Here is a 23363-nt window from a genome sequence, read left to right on the forward strand (position 1 = left end):
GAGTTCTGATCGCACACGTGAACTTGCATCATGGGAAATGTGTCTGCGACCTATACTGAGGCATGGTACGCACGAATATTTCTCGTGGCCCGAGTGAGGGTCTTGTGTGGGCTTCAATGTATTAATAGAAGTGGATATACTAATTTTAGGTCTGACAACTCCTAATGAAACAAAAGCAGCAACACCAGCTGATAAGAAAAATTCATATACACGTTTTTCCTTTGCAGGAGGAATACACAGAACATCGTTCATCCATATCTCACTGCAAGTTCAACAGTACTGGCTCTGCTGTCGCCAGTGCTGATGTTGATGGAGTTATCAAACTCTGGTCGACAACACCATCACCAAGGTAAGTCCCACATTTACTTTGCTTGCTTGCTCTTAAGGGATAGACCATTAAGCGTGCTCTAACCTCTGAAATCAAACCATCTTTCTGTGGGTTGACTAATGTCTCTTGATTTTTAATTTTTTTAAACTGTAGAGCTGATAACATTTCCATAGTAGCAGACTCTGAGAAAGTATTAAATAGAATATTGAATTTTCTGTGTGATACATTGAAACATTATGGGCCGATTGCAGAAACGGCATTTAGACGATGTCTACGGTTAAACAATGCCTAAGTATGGCTGCCGCATTGCAGAGACGTTATTTATCACTTAGACACTGTCTAAAACCGATGTTCAACCGGTCATGTTTAAACACTGCCGAGAGCACTGTTTAACCTCAAATGACAGGAGTGAATCACAATCAGAGGTTATGTACCGTGAAATATGTAATTTGTATTATCATGTTGAGATGATTCCGGGAAGAAAGGTTAGTCCGACGGCCTCTCTGTGGGTCGCCCACTGCTAAATCGCAGCAATTCGTTTGACATGCACGGGGAGATAATAAAAAAATTAGGTTCCGCTTTACAAGAGACTTGTTTCTTGAGACTGACAAAGTGACAGGCCGGTAACTGTCAACTTGAATACAATTCTTGGCAATTGGTATATTTTATTATATACATGGGGTAATTTCCATGGAATTATAGGTCACTTCGACTACATACATATCACAATTACGTGTCCTGATCGTCTGAGGGCTGTCACATACATCAACCAGGAGAGATTCACTTATATTTACTGCCAAGTAAACACACATAATAGTGAAAACTAAAAAGTAGGTTGTATGGGATTTTTACATATATAATCGCATAGGTTTTCGGTAACTATCAGATAGGAAAAGGCAAGTGGTGGTGATTATCGTTTAAAGAGGACTGGGGAAGAAGAGCCGTGGCCATAATAGCCCTAGTATTTGCCTGGTGTAAAAATGGGGAAACTACGGAAAACAATCTTCACGGCTGTCGATGATGCGTTTCGAATCTACGATCTCCAGAATGCAGGCTACATCTATATGGCCTGTACAACACACTCGGTTACACATTACTATTGCTTCATCTTCCCTTCGTCGAAGCTACCGTATTTATGAGTAGATTACACTCACTGTAACAACATTATAATGAAAGCTACACTTCCCCGTACGGTGCCATGTCGCTTTAGTGTCGATAATATTATGAGATTTAATTTGCACCGAAAGCGATACTCTTATCTGTGGGCAAGTCATGCTCAGCCATATTTGAGTAATGTGTAGGAAGACAAACAGCTGACTGGCGTTCGGCGCGCGCACCGACGAATTTCATTGGTTGATATAGATGTTGATTCCCATAGGGAATCTGAAATACTTGTCCTGAATGAGTAAATTTATAATACCAATATAAATGGTCCGTTATTGGACATTATAAATTTTCCAGCTAACTCACTCTTGGTTGCCAGCGTTTCGCCCTCGTGTGCTAGGGTGGGCTCATCAGTTGGTACCTAGCACACCTACCAATACGCTGGCTAGTGCATACCGTGGAGGCCACTGCGTAGGCTAACTGGAGCCACCGGCAGTGCCAATGCACTAAGAGACTTTGTCTCATTATCAACATGGGAATCAACATCTATATCATCTGATGGCCAAGCAGGCATCAAATTTTGATAATGAGACAAAGTCCCTTAGTGCATTGGCACTGCCGGTGGCTCCAGCTAGCCTACGCAGTGGCCTCCACGGTATGCACTAGCCAGCGTATTGGTAGGTGTGCTAGGTACCAACTGATGAGCCCACCCTAGCACACGAGGGCGAAACGCTGGCAACCAAGAGTGAGTTAGCTGGAAAATTTATAATGTCCAATAACGGACCATTTATATTGGAATTTCATTGGTTGCGACAAGCAAAGAGTTACATGAAAGATACTTCAGTCTCCATTTTCAAACCAAAATTGAAACTTTAAGGGATGTCTAGTTAAACATCGACTGAACATTGTTTATGCAATGGAAGATCGTGAATGATTTAGACGTTGTTTAGGTAGACGATGCCTAAGGCTTAAAACTAGTCATCGTTTCTGCAATCGACCCTATAAACTTAATAGCAGTAGTAAGAAAATCAAATTTTTAGTTGTGAGCAAAGATGGCAGGAGAGCTAATAGAAACATAAGAACAGGAAATTCCAAAGTAGAACATGTGCATTATAACTGAACATAGGAGGCTCTGTGGCTCAGGCGGCAGTGCATCGGCCTCTCATCACTGGGTTCTGTGGTTCAAATCCTAGTCACTCTCTGTGAGATTTGTGCTGGAAAAAGCGGAGGTGGGACAGGTTTTTCTCCAGGTACTCCTATTTTCCCTGTCATCTTTCATTCCAACAACACTCTCCACTATCATTTCATTTGATCTGTCAGTCATTTATCATTGCTCCAGACGAGTGTGACAGGCTTCGGCAGCTGGCACAATTCCTATCCTTGCCACAAGGTTCATTCATTGCATCCCTGACCCGGTCACTGACTGGAAAACAGGTTGTAGGTTTTCATTCATATAACTGAAGACAATAAATTCACCAAGGAAATTAAAAGAAGAATGGCTCTTGCTAAACAGGGCTTTCAAAATAAAAGAATTAACAGATAGCCATATGAGTATAGACCAAGTTTATCACCAACATCAAAGATGTCCCTACAAGAATGGAAGTCAGTGATACAAAGCATATCAAGAGAGCTAAAAATGTGAAGTTCCTCGGACAGTGGATACCGGAGGACCTAAGTGAAACGATGGCTCTTGAACAAAGGAAAATCAAATTAGACCAGGCCTACCATGCCTGCAGGAAACTGTATGCCTCAACGCATTTATCAAAGAATGTAAAACTGAGACACTGTAATGCAGTAGTCAGACCTTCAGTCCTCTATGCAGCAGAATGCCTATCCCTAACTAAAAAGACCCCACTGAGAGCCCTGGAAGTGCAAGAATGGAAGTTTCCGAGAATAATGATAGGGCCAAGGATCCTACCAGATGGAAGGCGATGGTACAAACCCAACAATGAGCTCTACCAGAATCAAGAAAACCTCATAGATGCCATCAGAAGAAAATGTCTCACTTTCTATGGACACCTGTACAGAATGGATCCCAATAGATTATCCCATAAGATCTTCAAGGTTGCTAACAAAGCCAAAGCTACTGAATTTCCCTGGACCAAGCAAGTGGACAAAAATCTTGCAGAGCTTCATATTAATCAAGCCGCCATAACTGACAGGAATGCATACCGTTTAATGGTCAAAACTAAATCTTTCCTAACATCCCTTACATCAGCTAGCCACAAAGGAGCCGGGAATTGGTCAGAAGAGTGCAGGAAAGAATTCAGCGAGAAATTAAGGGAATACTGGGCCAACAGGAAGGCTCAAGAGGCCGCTAAGAACACAATCCAGTATGCCAGAAGGGGCAGACGACGACAAAAACACAGCTAGAACACAAGCACCGTGGTCCGCAGATGGCTTAAACGCCAAAAAAAAAAAAATCCTTCGTCTGGAGTGTAAGCAACTGAAATATTGATTTGGAGGAAAGTGACAAGGAGACGCTGCACTGGGGAAAAAAAAAAAAAGAGACAAATCGATATATTCTAAAGGAAGTCAGTGAGCAACGGAGACTGATAAAGGACATGGAAAGAAGAAAGTAAAAACTTGTAGGTCATATCCTAAGACTTACTAGTAAACATCTTTGAAGAAAAAATACTAGGAATGAAAGGAAGAGGAAACAACAGGATTGAGATGAGAAGGCTTAGCCTTTAGTGTATGATGATGATGATGATGATGATGACTGTTAGGTTCTTCAGTCTGCCGAAAGTTTTTCTAAAATTATAAATTTATATGGTACATGAAAAAGAAAACGTGGTGAAATATTGTTATCATCATCATTAGAGCCATGATTTTTTAACATCAACGATAAATGCAACAAAATATATATTGAAGTGACTTTGATATTTCTTAACGAATCATATGATTGTGGTTAAGAAATGAGTGATTTTGTTTTTGCGAATTACAGCGAATTAAAGCGACAAGGCCAGTTTAAAGCAAAATTTACTTATTTTGCAATAAGTGCAAAAATGCAGCAAAATTCATGAAAAATAACGATCTTAAAGTTGTATTCCAATATCACGTGTGTGAAGGGAAACAGAAGACAGAATAAGGATTTCTCATTTTGACACAAGTATCTCTTCGTATTAATTCTATAAAATCCCTTAATGGTGTGGCCATATAGGGTGAAAGGGTAATTTGTTATGTAATCTTGATTAGGGCTTTACTGTATTATAGTCCTAATCAAGATTACATAAGGAACAATTTTTTTTTTTTTTTTGTCCAACCCTTGTCCCGTTTCCCTATGGCGTCGGGTATGAGGTGAGATGAATCTGTCGTGGCAGGTTTTTATGACCGGATGCCCTTCCTGATGTCAACCTCATCAGAGGAATTAATGAGGTGAAAGGAATGGCATGATATATGATAGTAGGGAGAGGGTGAAACTAGAATGTGTAGTTTTAACAGATGTATTGAGCTATGGAGTTTATCTTAATTATCTTATAATATAAATTCTTCGTCTGTAAAAAAGGATTGTATTTATGATTTTATTACCATTGTTATTTCAGGATGCATAATTTCCTTCCATCTTCTAATTTCTTTGCTTATGTATATGTTAAACCATGTTGGAGAGAGGTGAACTCATTGATTGATAGATATTTTTTCAGCTATTTAGTATCTGAGATGTAGAAAAGTTCATCCTCTTATGGATGTCTTTTCTTTACTCCTGTCGGGTATTTCAGAAATGTTAAAATTGTAAAATCCTTTTATTTACAATCACCTACTCAATATAATACAATACAATACACTTATTGAATTATAAAATAATCATGAGGTGTCTTAAATAATGGGACATGTTTCGTTCGGCATAGCGAACATCATCAGACTAGGTCAGGGCCCTGAGCTTAAAATGATCAAAATTGTGTCCTCATATTAAAAGAATAACAATGTTGTAATAAAAAGATGGGATACTGGCCGCACTTTAGTGACTGCATCTATCGAGCTCGGTTTTTTGTAATCAACAAAGGCAATATCAGTTTTCAAATTACCTTCTCTTCTCTGTTCTAATATTTGCTTTGGGCTAAAAATATTATCTATACAGCATATTTTTTTACCAAACGAGTTATCTGTGCAGTTAGGCGCGTGCAGCTGCGAGCTGGTATTCGGGAGATAGTGGGTTCAACCCCTCTGTTGGCAGCTCTGAAGATGGTTTTCCTTGGTTCCCCATTTTCACTCCAGGCAAATGCTGGCACTGTACCTTAATTAAGGCTACGACCAATTCCTTCCCACTCCTACCCGTTTCCTATCTGTGTTAGTGCAACATAAAGCCAACTGTAAGAAAAAGAAAAATTTCCTACTTACTCTATCAAAAGCCTTTTTCATAATCAACAAAGGCAATATAAGTTTTTAAATTAACTTCAGTATTTGCATCAAGCCAAGAATGTTGTCTATACAGCATCTTTCTTTCGTATATTGCTAGGGTTTTTAAATATGTGATACATATCACTCCTTGGAACAAAATAATGGTGTGTTTTCGAGTGAAATCAATGAGTGCATCAGGGGAAAAGTGACGTACCCTAACTCAATTTAGTTTTGAAGTGTTTTCAGTTAAAGGTGAATGGAAGTTGTTGTTATTAGCATATGGTAACGTACACAAAACAGTAAGTACAATTAATATTATATACATAATTATAAAATATACACATTATAACAGAAAAAATAATTGAGCAAGCAAAAGGATTCAAAGAGTTAAGATCTAAATTCTCTAGCCATGAATGCCCTTCCAACACATTTGGTGACAATATGGTCGATGTGAATGGAAGTAATGGAAAGGATCAAACTAATCAGTCATGTCCGAGGACATGTTCGGTTCATCTGGTGCAGGTCTTTCTGTATGACGCCGTTGGGCAACCTGTGTGTTTGAGTGTGAAACAATGAGGTAGGGAGAGGGTAAAACCCAGTGTCAGCTCACAACTTATTTCTGTCAAATAACACCAAGTGATTTGCTTATGGTTTAATGTTCCTATCCGATGGACAAATCACCATCAGCAGCATTTTACGTAAATACTTGAGGAGAGATTTGGAATTGAATCCAGGCTTTTGGCATCCAGTGTAGTGATTAGAAATTGTATACCACCACCTCTCCTAACCTGGCGGCCAACATTTTGACCGTGAAAATGTTTTCTACCAACAGGACACAAACTGGCTAACAACAGTGTCAGACCATACAGATTTAATGCCTTAATGACCATGGCTACCAAGCAGGCAACAAACTAGTGATCAGTCATATTATCATGTTATGTACAATTATTGGAATATAAATAGGAACACTTATTATTCTTTTTATATACTTTTACTCCTTTTCTGTTTGTCCTGTGTTCCTTATCTTTACCATATGTATTAATCTTGTGTTTGTTCCCTTTTTTGTCTGTACTTATTCAGCCGGCTTTCTTCCCACATCAAGACTGAGATCTGTCAAGATGGTCCGTCGATGAGTGTTTCTTCACCCTCCTGATGAAGCTGGGAAGCAGAAATGAGCTTGTCGGGGGCTGAAAAGAGATGGATGTAGAAGAACAAGGATTGATGAGGAGAGAGCCTATCTATGTGAAGATTTCACATGAGATTTTGTGTTTTCGTTTTTGTCTTTGTCTTCTCTTTCTGTAATTCCCTCTTTCTACACTGAGCTTGTATTTGGGAGAACGCCACTGTCGGGCATTCCTGAAGATGGTGGTTTCCCATTTCCTCAAGTATATGAGGAGGGCAGACATTCTACTTCCTAGGTTTATGAGGAGGACGGACGTTCTACTTCCCAGGTTCAAGAAGAGGGCAGACATTCTACTTCCCAGGTTCATGAGGAGGGCAGATGTTCTACTTCCCAGGTTCATGAGGAGGGCAGACGTTCTACTTCCCAGATTCATGAGGAGGGCAGACGTTCTACTTCCCAGGTTCATGAGGAGGGCAGACCTACTTCCCAGGTTCATGAGGAGGGCAGACAGTCTACTTCCCAGGTTCATGAGGAGGGCAGATGTTCTTCTTCCCAGGTTCATGAGGAGGGCAAACGTTCTACTTCCCAGATTCATGAGGAGGGCAGATATTCTTCTTCCCAGGTTCATGAGGAGGGCAGATGTTCTTCTTCCCAGGTTCATGAGGAGGGTGGACATAAACACTCATTGATGGACCGTCATAACCAATTTCAGGTAGGATAAAAGGGAATGCTGGATAAATGCAAGGAAAGGAAAGAGACAAAAGATAATGGTGAATGTATGTGGGAGAAGTCTAGGAACACAGGCCAAGCACCCAAAGAGATTTGAAAAAATGTATCTACTTCGTCTGATTCAGAGTTTCCAATTCTTTTTTTCTTTTTTAGCGAACTTTTATAATAAAAAACTTTTTCCCTCAGAGAATGCTTGTTGTCTGTTCAGAACGCTGGCCACATTTGTGACCAAATCGAGCGTGTTAGCCCTGGACTGGGTTAGGAAGAATGAGCGCTACCTCATCACTGGCCACAAGCTGGGGCTGGTGAGACTGTACGACACCTGGGACAACAAGATGGTGTGGGAGCTTGGATCCGAGCTAACGAGTCCACTCAGGGATTGCTGGTGAGTGTTATCCTCTAATCTTTTTGGCATCAAGCTGAGAGAGGGAGGAAAACAGAACATGAGAAAAGAAAAGATAATGACATATCTTAACTTTAAAAAAAATGTATATGTTATAAATAAAAATTTATTTATCTCGCCTTTCACTAGCTGTTCAAAGATATGTTTCCGTATTGAACTGAGATCAACGATAAGATATCTATTAGGTTCCACCTTCTCAATAATTACGTGTTGATGTTACAAATACCTTTTATTCAACTTGGGGACCGGTTTCGACATATATAATGTCATCATCAGCCATAAAATGAATCACAAATATATAAGCAAAGACATAATCATCAAAACTATGTTCATTAAAAATCTATAACTGTCCATTCACACCATGTGTTAAGATAAATCTCCGTTGCTCTTCTGTTATGGCAATGTATCTTAACACAGGCGTTTAGCCGCAAGAGAGGCAGCGAGGGAGTACCTTGAAGAGTCATTCCCTCTGTGCTGTTTATTGAAAAGAATTATAAATACAACTGAATGGACAGTTATAGATTTTTAATGAACATAGTTTTGATTATTATGTCTTTGCTTATATATTTGTGATTCATTTTATGGCTGATGATGACATTATATATGTCGAAACCAGTCCCCAAGTTGAATAAAAGGTATTTGTAACATCAACACGTAATTAGTATTGAAAAGGTTGAACCTAACAGATATCTTATCGTTTCACTAGCTGCGCGTTAACATTTTATCAAGTTTTAAGAGTGTTTTGAGTAAACTCCACCTTTACAATACTTACCAAATTCTTTATTCCCTTTTTTTTTTTTTTTTTGGAAAGAGACATGTTTCTTCTCTATTTGGGAGACATCTTCAGCCTAATGACAAAAGTACGGTGAGATTCATGGCGTTCCAAACGAACTGCCACAACAAATAACACATCCAAAAATTTCTGCAGTTATACATAACTCCGTCAAATGCACGATAAAAACATACACTTAAACAGGGCTACTTATGTTTAAAAAAAAAAAGCATCTAACACAAGGTCGAAGGCAGGTCAGCTGGAATAGAGAGAGGGGGGAGGGAGGAGACAGGTGAAGGGACTTCTACATTTCCTCTATAACACACGAAGCTTTCATCCAGGAGAGAGTGGGTTCGAACCCCACTGTCAGCAGCCCTGAAGATGGTTTTCCGCGGTTTACCATTTTCAGACCAGGCAAATGCTGGGGCTGTACCTTAATTAAGGCCACGGCCGCTTCATTCCCATGCCTAGGCCTTTCCTGTCCCATCATTGCCATAAGACCTATCTCTGTTGGTGCGACGTAAAGCAAATAGCAAAAAAATATATATATAATACACGAAGTCTTGAAACCTATCCAGTAACTTAACCTGCATCTCGAGGAAGTTCTACCTGAATTAAAGTCCGTTTTAACTCGCATATTAGAACGTTCACTCAGCCAGGTATTGGACTCTCAATCAATGTTTTTTTTATTGATCATTCACAGGATCTATTAAAAACCTTGTATTTTAACATTATACCGTGTCTGAAGACATGGCAATTTAACTTTAAAAAATATGCTTTTCTTGGGTTATTTATATGCTGTGATTTGGAGCCTCCATGGCTCAGGCGGCACACACCGCTCTCTTACCGATGGGTTCCGTGGTTCAAATCCCGGTCACTCCACGTGTGGTTTGTGCGGGACAAAGCCGAGGCGGGACGGGTTTTTCTCTTGGTACTCCAGTTTTCCCTGTCTTTCATTCCAACAACTTTCTCAAATATAATTTCATTTCATTGGTCAGTCATTATCTTTGCCCCAGAGGAGTGTGACAGACTTCAGCAGCCGGCACAGTTCCTATACTCACCGCTAGATGGGGGCTTCATTCATTTCATTCCTGATCCAGTCGAATGACTGGAAACAGGCTGTGGATTTTCCTATACTGTGATATGCTGTATTTGATAATATTTCTGTACAATTTTGAGCAATTAGGATATGTTTTACAGAAGGGTAGTTCTTCCTTAGCTTATAAGAAAGTTAGCTTGTAGTATATCCTAGTATTCACATATCTTCTGCGATTCTTCCAGTATTTGAATTCAGGGATGCAGATGCCTTCGATGGCTAAGGAGAACAATCCTGGCATGAACAATATGACCACATTAGTTGCACCTTATAGAGGGTGGAGATCATAACTGAGCCATGTGAGGAATGTCAAGGATAGGGGCATGCAGCTGTGAGCTTGCATTTGGGAGATAGTGGTGTCGAACCCTACTGTTGGCAGCCCTGAATATGGTTTTCCCTGGTTTCTCATTTTCACACTGGCAAATGCTGGGGCTGTACCTAAATTAACCCTTTGGAGTCCAATGTCGGACTCAGTCCGACATCATTACTTTTCAGTTCCGGTCCTGCCTAGTCCGACACAACTTTAAGGTTATATATTTCATATGCTGGAGCAGAAATAGCGCAGAGCTTTATGCAGTATACAACCTTGGCATTTCTCTGTTACCTACTACCATCAGCTGTTAATTTCTTAAAGCTGAATTATATTTTCTTTGGAGATAGTTCCTCAGTGCCACTGCTGTGTTTACTTTCGTTATCAACATGGCGTCCACCAGCCGCGGGATGGAGCCTGACGATATTTACGAATGGTTATGTGACAGTGGCGATATTGACGATGATTTGTTGATGGATTCTGATAGCGACATTAGTATTCTTGAATCTGAGAATGATGTTTCGAGTGAGGAGGAAGAGGAAATTGAGGTGGAAGATAGTGGAGAAAGCGGTAATGTAAGGGGTGGGAGGGGTCGATCGTGATGTTCACTACTGCTCATCTTACAGTTTTGTAGTGAAAAGCCTAAAGTAGTGGAGGATATTGTACTTCTGGGTGGTGGAGGTAGCTATGGTGAACAGTTTTCACCTATATAATTTGCAACAAAATGCAGAATATAAGCCCAAGGTGAATCGCAAGACTTTCAGGGACCAAGTTTTCATGGGGCTTATTGGAACAAAAATGCCCATAAACGGAGCTGACAGAGCAGCTTTGACGAATTTCGACTGAATGGGAAGCTAGACATCATAGATGCTCGTGAGGAAAAAATAACCCAGGACTGTGCCGTGTGTCCCGACAGGAAAGTGAAAGGTGGCAGAAAGGAGTCGTCCTTTTTTTTTGTGAGGCCTGTTCAGTGAACCCAGGGCTACACCCGAACAAATGTTTCTGTAAGTACCATACTTTGAAAAAATATTGCTGATAGGGTGGTTAACTTGACTGATAATGAATAAATTTGCAATTCATATTTTAAATGTAAAAATTCAGCTTTTTGCTTATGTGATTATTTCCTTCGCATACTTGCCTAATGTTAAATTGGACCTGTGTAGGGTGAGGGTGCAGGCGGGAAATCAGTTGGACCCACTCCTACCCAACATCGCCATAAGACCTATCTGTGTCGGTGCGATGTAAAGCCAATTGTAAAGAAAAAAAAGGAATGTTAAGTGGGAGGACATAGAGGAACAGAAACTGTACATTGACAGGAAGAAGTGGCGAGCACTTCTACACCACAACCCTGGAAACTGGAGCTGGAAAATGATGATGATGATGATGATGATGATGATGATGATGATGATGATGATGATGATGGGTTATAATACTGTAAAATAATGTCAAAGAAATGAAGAATTCATGATTACTTCTTTTTATATCTCTTTGTACTTCATGCAAGAACTTTGGGCAAACATGTGGGGACACATAGTCTGCAACAGATCATCATCGTCATAGATTGTTTTCTCCGTCTTTACTGATTAGCTCGGTGCAGTTGTTTTGGAATGATTTGTGATCACTTCGAGGATTGAATTATCTGCTGAATAGATTGCCTTCTTAATCAGTGCTGTGTGTTGACATCTTGCAGGGTCGTGGATGTTTGCTGCCACCCTATGGAATCGAGCTTCGTTTGCTCAACCGTTGGTTCTCAGGGGAGTGGACCTGGCAAACTGCTGCTGTACGATATTAAAACTCGCAAACTGGAGGTAGGTTTGCTGGTCTTACAAATGGCCATATGAGACATCAGATGCATCCAGTCTTTGATCCAAAACAGTAGACCTAAAACCAGATGAACTAGCTTCATTGAGCTTCTGTCTCATCACTTCATGTGAAATTGAGAGATCCTTCTCACATTACAGAAATAATTTTCATGACATTAGAACACAATTGTTACCTGAAATTATTGAAAATTTGTTAAGTTATAAATTCTGTCTATGGTCATCGAGTGTACTATTCGATAATAATTTTTCATGCCTGTGTGGCTGCCTATTTTACTCCATGGAGCCTATTTGCGTGCCTATTTTAAATGTTTTTAGTGCCTATAAAGCCATCAGCATCCAGTTTTTTGAACGATTGTACAATATCTCACTGTTAATATTTTTTCCACAGTTTTTTGGTTGTCTGAAAGAGTGTATAGCTGGGCCTGTGGTGTAGGGGTAGCATGCCTGCCTCTTACCTGGAGCCCCGGAGTCAATTCCCGGTCAGGTCAGGGATTTTTACCTTGATCTGAGGGCTGGTTTGAGGTTCACTCAGCCTACATGATTATAATTGAGGAGCTATCTAACAATGAGATGGCGGCCCCTGTATAGCGAACAGAGATTAACGGCCATGATGATTTGTTATGCTGTCCCCCGACACATCATAATCTGCAGGCCTTCGGGCTTAGCAGTGGTTGCTTGGTAGGCCATGGCCCTTCAGGGCTGTTGAACCGTAGGTTTTGGTTTTGGAAAGAGCGTATATTGTTGATTTGTGACCAGAATTTATAGCCAGTAGTTGAGGAAAGGGGTGATCGTCTTAAAGAGGGTGAAAATACATTGTTCTTAAGAGAGTCTTGTTCTATGCTGGGTGAAAGTGGAAAGGGAAGGGGGCCCTTGCCTTAAAGGGTAAGGGGTGGTCATCTGGAGAAGTTTCTCTGTATTATTAATCTGTATTTCACAACTTTATAGTTGGTAATATAGCTCGTATTTCGATACATATAAGAAATAGAACTTAATAATAATTTACGTTAAATTTACCATAGATGTCTTCATTATTGTCTTTGCAATAGAGGTTGCCGCACTTTGTATGATCTTTATTGAGCATTCAGGAATCTTCTGACGATGTTGCAGGTCTTCAAAATTGCTGTCTTTTGTGCCACGTTCTGGGTGTAGATGGGGAGCTGTAGTACATTAAAAGTTTTCTGGAAATGATTTTGGTGTGAGACCATTGGGAGAAAGGAGAAAAGGAAGAGTTGTCACTGTCTTGTTTCCAGATCCTTGCTACGTCTATAGCCAGAGGAGTATATTTATTGATCTTCTCTGTGTATTTCTGTTTCATATTGTGGTCGTTCGGGATAGCGATGTCAATGTGATGTGTGTGTTGATTCGTTTTGTTTGCTTTTTACTGTTCATTTATTTTTTAACATTACTAACGATTGTTTTTGTCTGCATTTCAGCGCTCGCTGCCCTTTGATTCTCCAAGTTTGGTTGCCAACTGCTGTACTTTCAACCACAATGGCCAAATGCTGTTCGCTGGCTGCAGTGACGGTACAGTGAGGATATACGATTTGAGACGTGGAGATTGTATCGATGTGTGGTCCTCCCATCAAGGATCAGTAGAAGCCATTCAGCTGTCCTCCGGGTTCACATCGTGTTACACTCTGGCACGAGATGGGAAAGTATGTATGAATTATTTGTATTTGATTCCATATGTGATGCATTGTACAAGGTGAATGGGTAGCTCTTATGAGAGGTAATGTTATGTTTGAATATTTGGAGTAATTTAATTTTTGAAGAACTCTCAGCAGTGATTGTATTAAATTGTTCATTCTGTATTCCATTCTTCAACCATCTGTTCTTCTCTCCTTAAGGGATACTGGGACTGAACTTTTGGCAAAATATATGAAAAATATTGATTTTCGATTTTTTCCATATTAATACACCCCTAACCCCTGCGGATCAGATAGCAGTGTTTTTATCCGAATTCCACCATTTTTAAAGCTCTAGCGTAGCTTTTAAATGCCTGGCGTGCAGTCCTTTAAACGCCCACTTTCGTTCGACTCATGATCAGCGCACATTAGTGGTGTATTCAGCAGATTTCTCTGTCATTTCATAGGAATAATTCAAAAAGCCTCCTACATCTGTCCGTCTGCATTGTGCTGCCTTCTAGTAGAGGAAGTAGGCACTTTTACTACGTAAACTATATAAGAAATACAAAAGTTTGAAAAAACTGAATGGAAATTATAGGTTGTGTTGTGGCCTTGCATAATACACTGACTGACAGAGCAAATGCAACACCAAGAAGGAGTGGTCAGAACTTTATGCCAATTGCAGGGTAGACTGACGTCACTGAGGTATGCTCATGATGTGAAATGCGCCGCTGTGCTGCGCACGTAGCAAACGATAAATGGGACACGGCGTTGGCGAATGGCCCACTTCGTACCGTGATTTCTCAGCCGACAGTCATTGTAGAACATGTTGTCGTGTGCCACAGGACACGTGTATAGTTAAGAATGCCAGGCCGCCGTCAACGGAGGCATTTCCAGCAGACAGACGACTTTACGAGGGGTATGGTGATCGGGCTGAGAAGGGCAGGTTGGTCGCTTCGTCAAATCGCAGCCGATACCCATAGGGATGTGTCCACGGTGCAGCGCCTGTGGCGAAGATGGTTGGCGCAGGGACATGTGGCGCGTGCGAGGGGTCCAGGCGCAGCCCGAGTGACGTCAGCACGCGAGGATCGGCGCATCCGCCGCCAAGCGGTGGCAGCCCCGCACGCCACGTCAACCGCCATTCTTCAGCATGTGCAAGACACCCTGGCTGTTCCAATATCGACCAGAACAATTTCCCATCGATTGGTTGAAGGAGGCCTGCACTCCCGGCGTCCGCTCAGAAGACTACCATTGACTCCACAGCATAGACGTGCACGCCTGGCATGGTGCCGGGCTAGAGCGACTTGGATGAGGGAATGGCGGAACGTCGTGTTCTCCGATGAGTCACACTTCTGTTCTGTCAGTGATAGTCACCGCAGACCAGTGTGGCGTCGGCGTGGAGAAAGGTCAAATCCGGCAGTAACTGTGGAGCGCCCTACCGCTAGACAACATGGCATCATGTTTTGGGGCGCTATTGCGTATGATTCCACGTCACCTCTAATGTGTATTCAAGGCACGTTAAATGCCCACCGCTACGTGCAGCATGTGCTGCGGCCGGTGGCACTCCCGTACCTTCAGGGGCTGCCCAATGCTCTGTTTCAGCAGGATAATGCCCGCCCACACACTGCTCGCATCTCCCAACAGGCTCTACGAGGTGTACAGATGCTTCCGTGGCCAGCGTACTCTCCGGATCTCTCACCAATCGAACATGTGTGGGATCTCATTGGACGCTGTTTGCAAACTCTGCCCCAGCCTCGTACGGACGACCAACTGTGGCAAATGGTTGACAGAGAATGGAGAACCATCCCTCAGGACACCATCCACACTCTTATTGACTCTGTACCTCGACGTGTTTCTGCGTGCATCGCCGCTCGCGGTGGTCCTACATCCTACTGAGTCGATGCCGTGCGTATTGTGTAACCTGCATATCGGTTTGAAATAAACATCAATTATTCATCCGTGCCGTCTCTGTTTTTTCCCCAACTTTCATCCCTTTCGAACCACTCCTCCTTGGTGTTGCATTGTCGCTGTCAGTCAGTGTACATTGAGTATATTTTTATATCTGTTTTCAAAGACAGTGATTACTTATTATAGAAATATTTATTAGTTTCAACATTATTTATGACTATTTCCGTACATACCATGTGCAAATCTTGTTTGTTTACAAACAAGTTGTTTTCGAGTTTGATTGTGTTGAGGTGTGCGAATATTTTCTACTATTGTTTGGTGCTGTTCTGTGGTAAAATGCATACAATAAGTTCTCAGTGGCGTAAGCCAAAATCCAAAAGTAGGAGAAAACAAGAAATTTCTTTGAGATTATCAGCTGCTCGGTGGAAATCAGCTAGCAATACAGGTTATGAGCATTGTCTATTATTTTAAAAAATTGCTTTTTTTCTGTTTCACTTTTTCAGGCATTCAAAATGTTACACCCATCACAAATCTTATGACATTGCTTTCAAAATTTGCATATATTATCTTCATTGCAATGACTATAAATCTGCAGATCGATTTTTGGATTGCACTTTTGGTCCGGCTGAAAAAAAAAAAAAAAAAAAAATCAAACTAAAAAAATTGAAGATTTTTTTGTAGAATAAAACTTGGATATGAAAAAAAATTATTTCTTCGTACTCATTAATGCAATTTAAAAACGAATCCGTAGGATTCTTCCAATTGTACTAGTGCAATAGAATATTCCCTAAAAGTTACACTATCTTGATTGGTTTAATCACCGAGCTTGATAGCTGCAGTTGCTTAAGTGCGGCCAGTATCCAGTAATGGGAGATAATAGGTTCGAACCCCACTGTCGGCAGCCCTGAAGATGGTTTTCCATGGTTTCCCATTTTCACACCAGGCAAATGCTGGGGCTGTACTTTAATTAAGGCCATGGTCGCTTCCATCCCATTCCTAAGCCTTTCCTATCCCATCGTCGCCATAAGACCTACCTCTATCGGTGCGACGCAAAGCAAATAGCAATAGGATTGGTTTAATGCGGCAGACCTTTATAAATCTTGAATAATTTGCGCATGAAAATGTACAAAATAATTAATATTTCAAGAACTAATCAACTTGCAATGCTCAAATTTCCCACAGTAGTTTACGTTATGACTATTCATAAGCATATAAAATTTCAAAGCTGTACCTCATTTTATATAGAATTTGGAAATTTCAGTCTCAGTGTCCCTTAATATGTACTACCGTAGTCAATACGTTCGTGGACTGGCACCTAGAGTGTAGTTAGCCACACAACACAGCATACATTTACACAGCCCCAAATCATCTAAATTTTAGTACCACATACCAAGTTTTTATGGGACTTCAGACATAACATGGATAATATTAATGTTTGAACTTTTAATGTTGTTATTTTATTGTTGTTTTTATCCAGTATTTTGTTGTTGTTGTTGCTATTTTGCTTTATGTCGCACCGCCATCTTTCGGCGATGATAAGTATTTTGTTAGGACATAAAGTAGTTTTAAATAAGGTCTTTTACATGCGTGTAATTTTAATTTGTAACCTGAACAAGAGAATTTTAATTCTCAAAACATGTAAACTTACTTGTATACATTTTATGTATTTGATGGTTTAGTATTGACCAGGCGCACCTTGACATAATTAATGACAGTAATTAAGTCAATATGGACCATTGGTGGCCATTATGGTCAAGCTAATAGATACTCACACCACTGAAAGTTATTGGCAGGAAAATGCAGTGATGATCTCCTTGGCAGAATGGAATCTATACTACGTAGCTTTGCTTTCACGTGGAGCAAGGGAAAGAAATCACATGATGCAAGGTCAGGTTAGCATGGAGGATGCAACAAAAGGGTGACCCCGGCGCTGTAGTGTACCAGCAGCCAGGAAACCTTGGAATGTTTATGAAAAATTTAATATTTTAGATGGTGAAGGATCTCCTAGTAGCTCTTTTTGTTTACAGTTAGTCCTTGTGAGATGAACTGCATGTGCAGAATTCTCAATTCTCAATGCCTTTTGTTTGTTTTGTCGCAAACTTTTTTTTTTCCATTGTGGCAAAAAGGAATGATCTCGGCTTCTTCATCTGAAACATTTTGGTAGCAGATTTGCCTAATTTTTGGCAGAATTTGATGTTTGCTCTTTGCTAAAACTGTGACATTCTAGAATTCCGCAACTACCCTTCACAACAGTTCTGCTTACACTCTTAGCATCCTACTGCCTTTTGCTGCGGTTGGAGAAAAACTGTTATGGCACCATCCCATGGTGCAACCTATCCGCTGTGGTGTATTATAGCAACACTTAACTAAATGACTCTACTATGCATACACTGATGAACAGTCAAATTAGAGATAGCTGTCGTTGTGGTTGGTCTGGCGAATGTAATACAACCTGTGTCTGAAAAGTTTGGTGAATGGTCACCTAGTTTGTACACCGTGATAGTTCGGACAATGCGCTCGCGCATACGCATTGCGAGACATGACACCAAGTACCCCCTATCAGTCCACTCAATACAGTTAAACAGAGTTGAATGCTGCAACACATCGCACGGAGTCAGTGTGAGGACTCATATCATTGCACAATGGAGTGCAAAATGGAGCAATGCATTAACATGAAGTTTTGCTTCCACCTAGGCAAAATGGCAACGAAAACACACGCAATGTTAGTGCAAGTTTACCACGCTCAAGCAGTGAGTAAAAAGTGCATCTTTGACTGGTTTAAACACTTTCGAGATGGAAAGGAAGGTGTTGAGGGCGAGGTGCATTCGGGTCGACCAACCACAAGCACATCTCCAGACAACATCGAATGAGTGCGACAGATGTTTGCAAATGATCGGCGACTGTCCTTACGAATGATAGCAGATGAAGTGGGTATAAGCAAGGACAGTGTAAGGACCATTGTTCCAATAATGTGTGACAAGGGTTTTCCGGAATTACCAAAAGAAGTGTTTGCTGCCAGCTTCCAGCAGCTTTACAGTTGATGACAAAAGTGTGTTGTAGCTAAAGGAGATTACTTTGAAGGCCAGTAAAGGAGTTTTGTGTGTAACTTACAGTGTCTTCATTTTATGAGACCATTCACCAAACTTTTCAGACACAGGTTTCAGTTCTATGTGGTACGTCACTGCAAAGTCGTTAAATCTCGTACTGGCTGTGTTAGTAACTGGTGGGTATAGGATGGGTAAGACATGAGATCTCGGCACGTTTGATCGCGGCCAGATTGTCTGTGGCAAAATGTTTGGGCTATTCCGTCTATGAAGTTGTGCAGACAGTGGGCCTTCCATGAGTCACAGTGTCCAGAGTGTACCACGAGTACGTAGATTGGCAAAACCACCATTGTCAGGGGTCAGCTGACATGGAGTAAAATGTATTGTTGACAGGGGTTACTGTCAACTGACTCGGAAGTTAAGAGCTGATAGACGGGTCAAAGTGTAACAGATTACTCGTATTCAATGCTGGATAACAAGGAAGAGTGAACAGCGATACCATCCAGGGCCACCTCCTCACAGTGGGGTACAGAAGCCACTGTACCCTTTCGGTACCACTGCTCATACACCTCACAAGGCACAAAGAATGACACTGGATCAGGAAAACCACCATTGAACTCTGAAAGCATAGAGAAAGATTGCCTGGACAAATGGGATGAAATGGGACCCCTCATACATGTGACAGCGTCCGTCACTGACGAACGACACTGGAACCTGTTGTCAGATCATGTCCCTCCATTTCTTCACATCTAGCACACTGCTGGAGAACTGTACGTGTAGTGATATGGTGCACCGTCCAGTCGTTCCCGAATTGCAATCGATTAGCCCGCGTGGTAGCCATGATCATTAAGGCATTGAAATCTATACGGTCAGACACCGTGGTTAGCCGGTTCGAGTCCCGTTGATCAAAAAAATTTCACCATCAGAATGTTGACTGTCAGGGTAAGAGAGATGGTGGTATACGATTTTTAATCACTAGATTGCGTGCTAACAGCCTAGATTAAATTTCAAACCTCTCTGCACTGCTCATGTGGAGTGAGGGCATGTGACACTCTCGGTGATTTGTTTGTCGGATGGAGACGTGATGCTTTGAGCAGACACCTTTGTGTTATTCGACAGGAGTAGGCTGTGTACCAACACTGGGTTTCACCCTCTATGTATCTCATTATCATCATCCCATATCCAGACGTGCAGGTCACCCATAGGAGTCAAACAGAAAGACCTGAACCAGGCAAACCAAACATGGCCTTGAACATTCCTGGCTCATTTCTCCTGTCAATTTGACTAGTTACGTACTAAAATCATCAAATATTATGAAAACAAAGTAATCTCAATGTCAGCAGCAACAATGGATATTTCGTCATCTGAGTATCATCATCCAATTCCTTCACCCAGCTCCTGCCAGGACAGGAAGTTTATGGCCCCTTTCTATTGTCTCCTCTCGAACCACCGTTGTTCCTCCTTAACTGTGTTCCAATGCAAGTTTCTTCTAATTACTGTATACTGTTCTTAACCGTTTTCAACCACCTTAGTCTGGGTCTCCCATGTGCAAATCATCTAAATTTATCCCTCTCCATTCTGTTGTAAAATTATAAGGATCTCCTAATATATAAGGTTCGAGAAGAGTTAATAATAGTAGAATAGCTACTATAATGATAAAACCAAAAATATCCTTGAAGGAGAAATAAGGGTGGAATGGGATTTTATCTGAATTTCTGTTAAGACATAAAGGGTTATTTGATCCTGTTTGGTGAAGAAACAAGAGGTAAATTATAACTATTATGGCTACAATAAATGGTAGAACGAAATGGAAAGTAAAGAATCGAGTAAGAGTAGCATTATCAACAGCGAATCCACCTCAAACTCATTGCACTAAATCAGTACCTAAATAGGGAATGGCTGATAGGACATTTTGTAATTACTGTTGCCCCTCAGAACGATATTTGACCTCAAGGGAGAACATATCCTATAAAAGCTGTTCCTATTACTAGGAATAAAATTACAACACCTGTGGATCAAGTGTGTATATAATTAAATGAACCATAATATATTCCTCAATCTACATGAAGGTAAAGGCAGATTAAAAAAAAAAGATGCGCTGTTGGCATGTAAAGTACGTAAGAGTCAACCATAGTTGACATCATGGCAGATGTGAGCTATACTAGAAAAAGCTAGATCTACATTTGTGGTATAGTGTATGGCTAGGAAAAGGCCAGTGGCAATTTGGATTATTAAACAAAGTGGTAATACTAAATTCCCATGAAGGGAATTAGATATTTTTCCACCAATAGAGCATATCAAAAATCAGATCAAAAATTGGATGTATGGCTTTTCAGGCGTTTGCTCTATTACCAGCATTTCGTCTTAGGTCTGACACTAGACTCGTCAGAGTGGGATGTGTCAGACCCTACCCACTGATGCTGGGGTGTATGCAGGTGAACTTATCAGAAGCCTTTTATGTGGCACAGTGGAATTGCTAGGCGGGCATTAATTCCATTGTGGAGTTTTATCTCCCGTATGCAGTTATCAGACTGTGCCACATAAGAGGCTTCTGATAAGTTCACCTGCATACACCCCAGCATCAGTGGGTAGGGTCTGACACATCCCACTCTGACGAGTCTAGTGTCAGACCTAAGACGAAATGCTGGTAATAGAGCAAACGCCTGAAAAGCCATACATCCAATTTTTGATCTGATTATTAAACAAAGGCCGAGGAGGGAGCCAGGAGTCCATCAAGCGGAAATATTGGAAGGGGCGGGAAGGTCTACTAAGGCATTATTAGTGATTTTAAATAAAGATTTCACTCCTTCCATCCTCACTTCTTACTCTTAATCTTTCCTTTCTTTGTCATTCCTACCATACTTCTAAAAAATGTAATTTCACTGACTGGTTCTCTTGTCTTTTTGTCAGTGTCCAGATCTTAGCTGCATACATCAGTAATATGCAGTAGTACATCTTATACATCACCTCTTGGTACTTCCTTCCTGCACACCAGGTTTTTCACACTCGCCCCTGCCTATGTGAGTCCCAGAGCACACTGACCCGGTGTGTAACATCTGGTATGGGTCCCAGCTCAGGGTTACGAGTGAAGACCTCAACGGCATCTACGGCGGAGAAGGTGGACTTCGGTACGGCGGGGATGGCGGAAGGGGCATACCCGTAGCGTCTGTACTCCAGAGGAGCGGCTACGAAAGGCGCCTGTCTCCATGTTAGGGGCGGCCTAATTTTGAACCTGGCAGTAGGTATAAAATGCCTTTGGGTGTGGCGAGCCCATCGTAACAATAGCCTATATGGACAAAGCAAATATGGTGCCTCGGAAAAGGTTAGCGCGTCCCCTGCTAAAAGCGACGCGCAGCTCTTCAGGTGCTGGGGGAACTGTGAAAAATGGGCAACTAGCACCAAACTACATCAAAATTGCAACAGTTAATATACTGACACTGACGGGAAAGACAGAAGAACTGGTTGACTTCATGATAGAAAAAGATATAGCCATACTTGGACTGTGCGAGACCAAGAAGAGGGGTACAGGGGAGATCCCTCTGAGAGAAGGATACAGGCTGTATTACAGCGGAGGACCTGAAGCAAAAAATGGAGTGGCCATCATACTTAGAAGAGAAATCCAAGAATATCTGGAATATACAAAGTACGTCAGCGATAGGATGATGATGATGATGTGACTCCAGTTTGAAAATGGCGTGAAAGATCTATTTCATTTGTATGCCCCACAAACTGGTTGCATAGATGAACATCTAGAGGACTTCTTAGAGGAAGTGGAGAGACAGATAGAAGATAAGGAAGTGCTATTGATGGGAGATCTAAATGCACAAGTTGGAATGGAAAGACAAGGAAAGGAAGATGTTGTAGGGCCCTTTGGATATGGAAATGTAAAGCCAGAAGGTGAGTTGTTGGTGGATTTTTGCATGAGGAATCAAATGATTGTTGGAAACACCTGGTTTAGGAAGAAGAACAGTCAGAAGATTACAAGGTATGGCTGGGGAGACAGACGGACAAAGACCATGATTGATTATATAATCATAGAGAAAGAACACCGGAAGAACCTTGTAGATGTAACAGCCATGCCTGAAGAAGCCTTTGGTGGAGATCATAGAGTTGTGATAGGAAAATTGAAAGTTGGAAAGATTGAAAAACCCCAATTAAGAAGAGAGAAAAGAATTAAAGTATGGAAGTTGAAGGAGAAAAGCGTACAAGAAGAATTTCAAAGGGAAATAATACCCTTGGTACCCAGGACAGAGGTGGGGAATGTTGAAGAGGAATGGAAAAGATTTAAGGAAGCACTGGTTGGATGTGCAGAAAAGGTGTGTGGTAGAACATCAGGAAATGTGAAAGACAAAGAAACACACTGGTGGAATGATACGGTAAAGATTAAAGTGAAGGAAAAGAAAATGGCATGGAAAGCATGGAAAACATCTAAGACTGAAGAAAGTAGAAGAAAATATGTGGAGGCAAAGAATTTGGCCAAGAAAGTAGTGGAGGAAGAAAAGAGGAAAAGCTGGGCCTTATTCACACAGACATTGAGAGATGACACGCAGGGCAGCAAGAAATTACTGTATGGTATCTTAAGAAACAAAAAGAAAGATCAAGTAAACACCAGATTTGTGAAGGATGAAGGTGGCATAATTTTAACAAAGCCAGAAGAAATAAGAAATAGATGGAGAGAGTATTTTCAGAAGCTGCTGAACATAAGAACGGATGACAGTCATTCAATGGACGACCAGGAAAGGCAATTAGTTGACGAAGAA

The 23363-nt window shown here is 41.2% G+C and overlaps 1 protein-coding gene across 1 annotated transcript in view; it reads left to right on the forward strand.

The window, feature by feature from the left end:
- The window catches only part of LOC136882400 (WD repeat-containing protein 91), a 105979-nt gene that overhangs the window by 59452 nt on the left and 23164 nt on the right, over positions 1–23363 (forward strand). Inside the window, exons 8-11 of the mRNA XM_067155028.2 lie at positions 228–349; positions 7831–8007; positions 11894–12011; positions 13460–13681. Coding sequence (XP_067011129.2) covers positions 228–349; positions 7831–8007; positions 11894–12011; positions 13460–13681 — 639 coding nt within the window. The remainder of the gene's footprint in view (positions 1–227; positions 350–7830; positions 8008–11893; positions 12012–13459; positions 13682–23363) is intronic.

This window comes from Anabrus simplex, chromosome 10 (genome assembly GCF_040414725.1).
Source record: "Anabrus simplex isolate iqAnaSimp1 chromosome 10, ASM4041472v1, whole genome shotgun sequence".
Taxonomy (NCBI): Eukaryota; Metazoa; Arthropoda; class Insecta; order Orthoptera; family Tettigoniidae; genus Anabrus; species Anabrus simplex.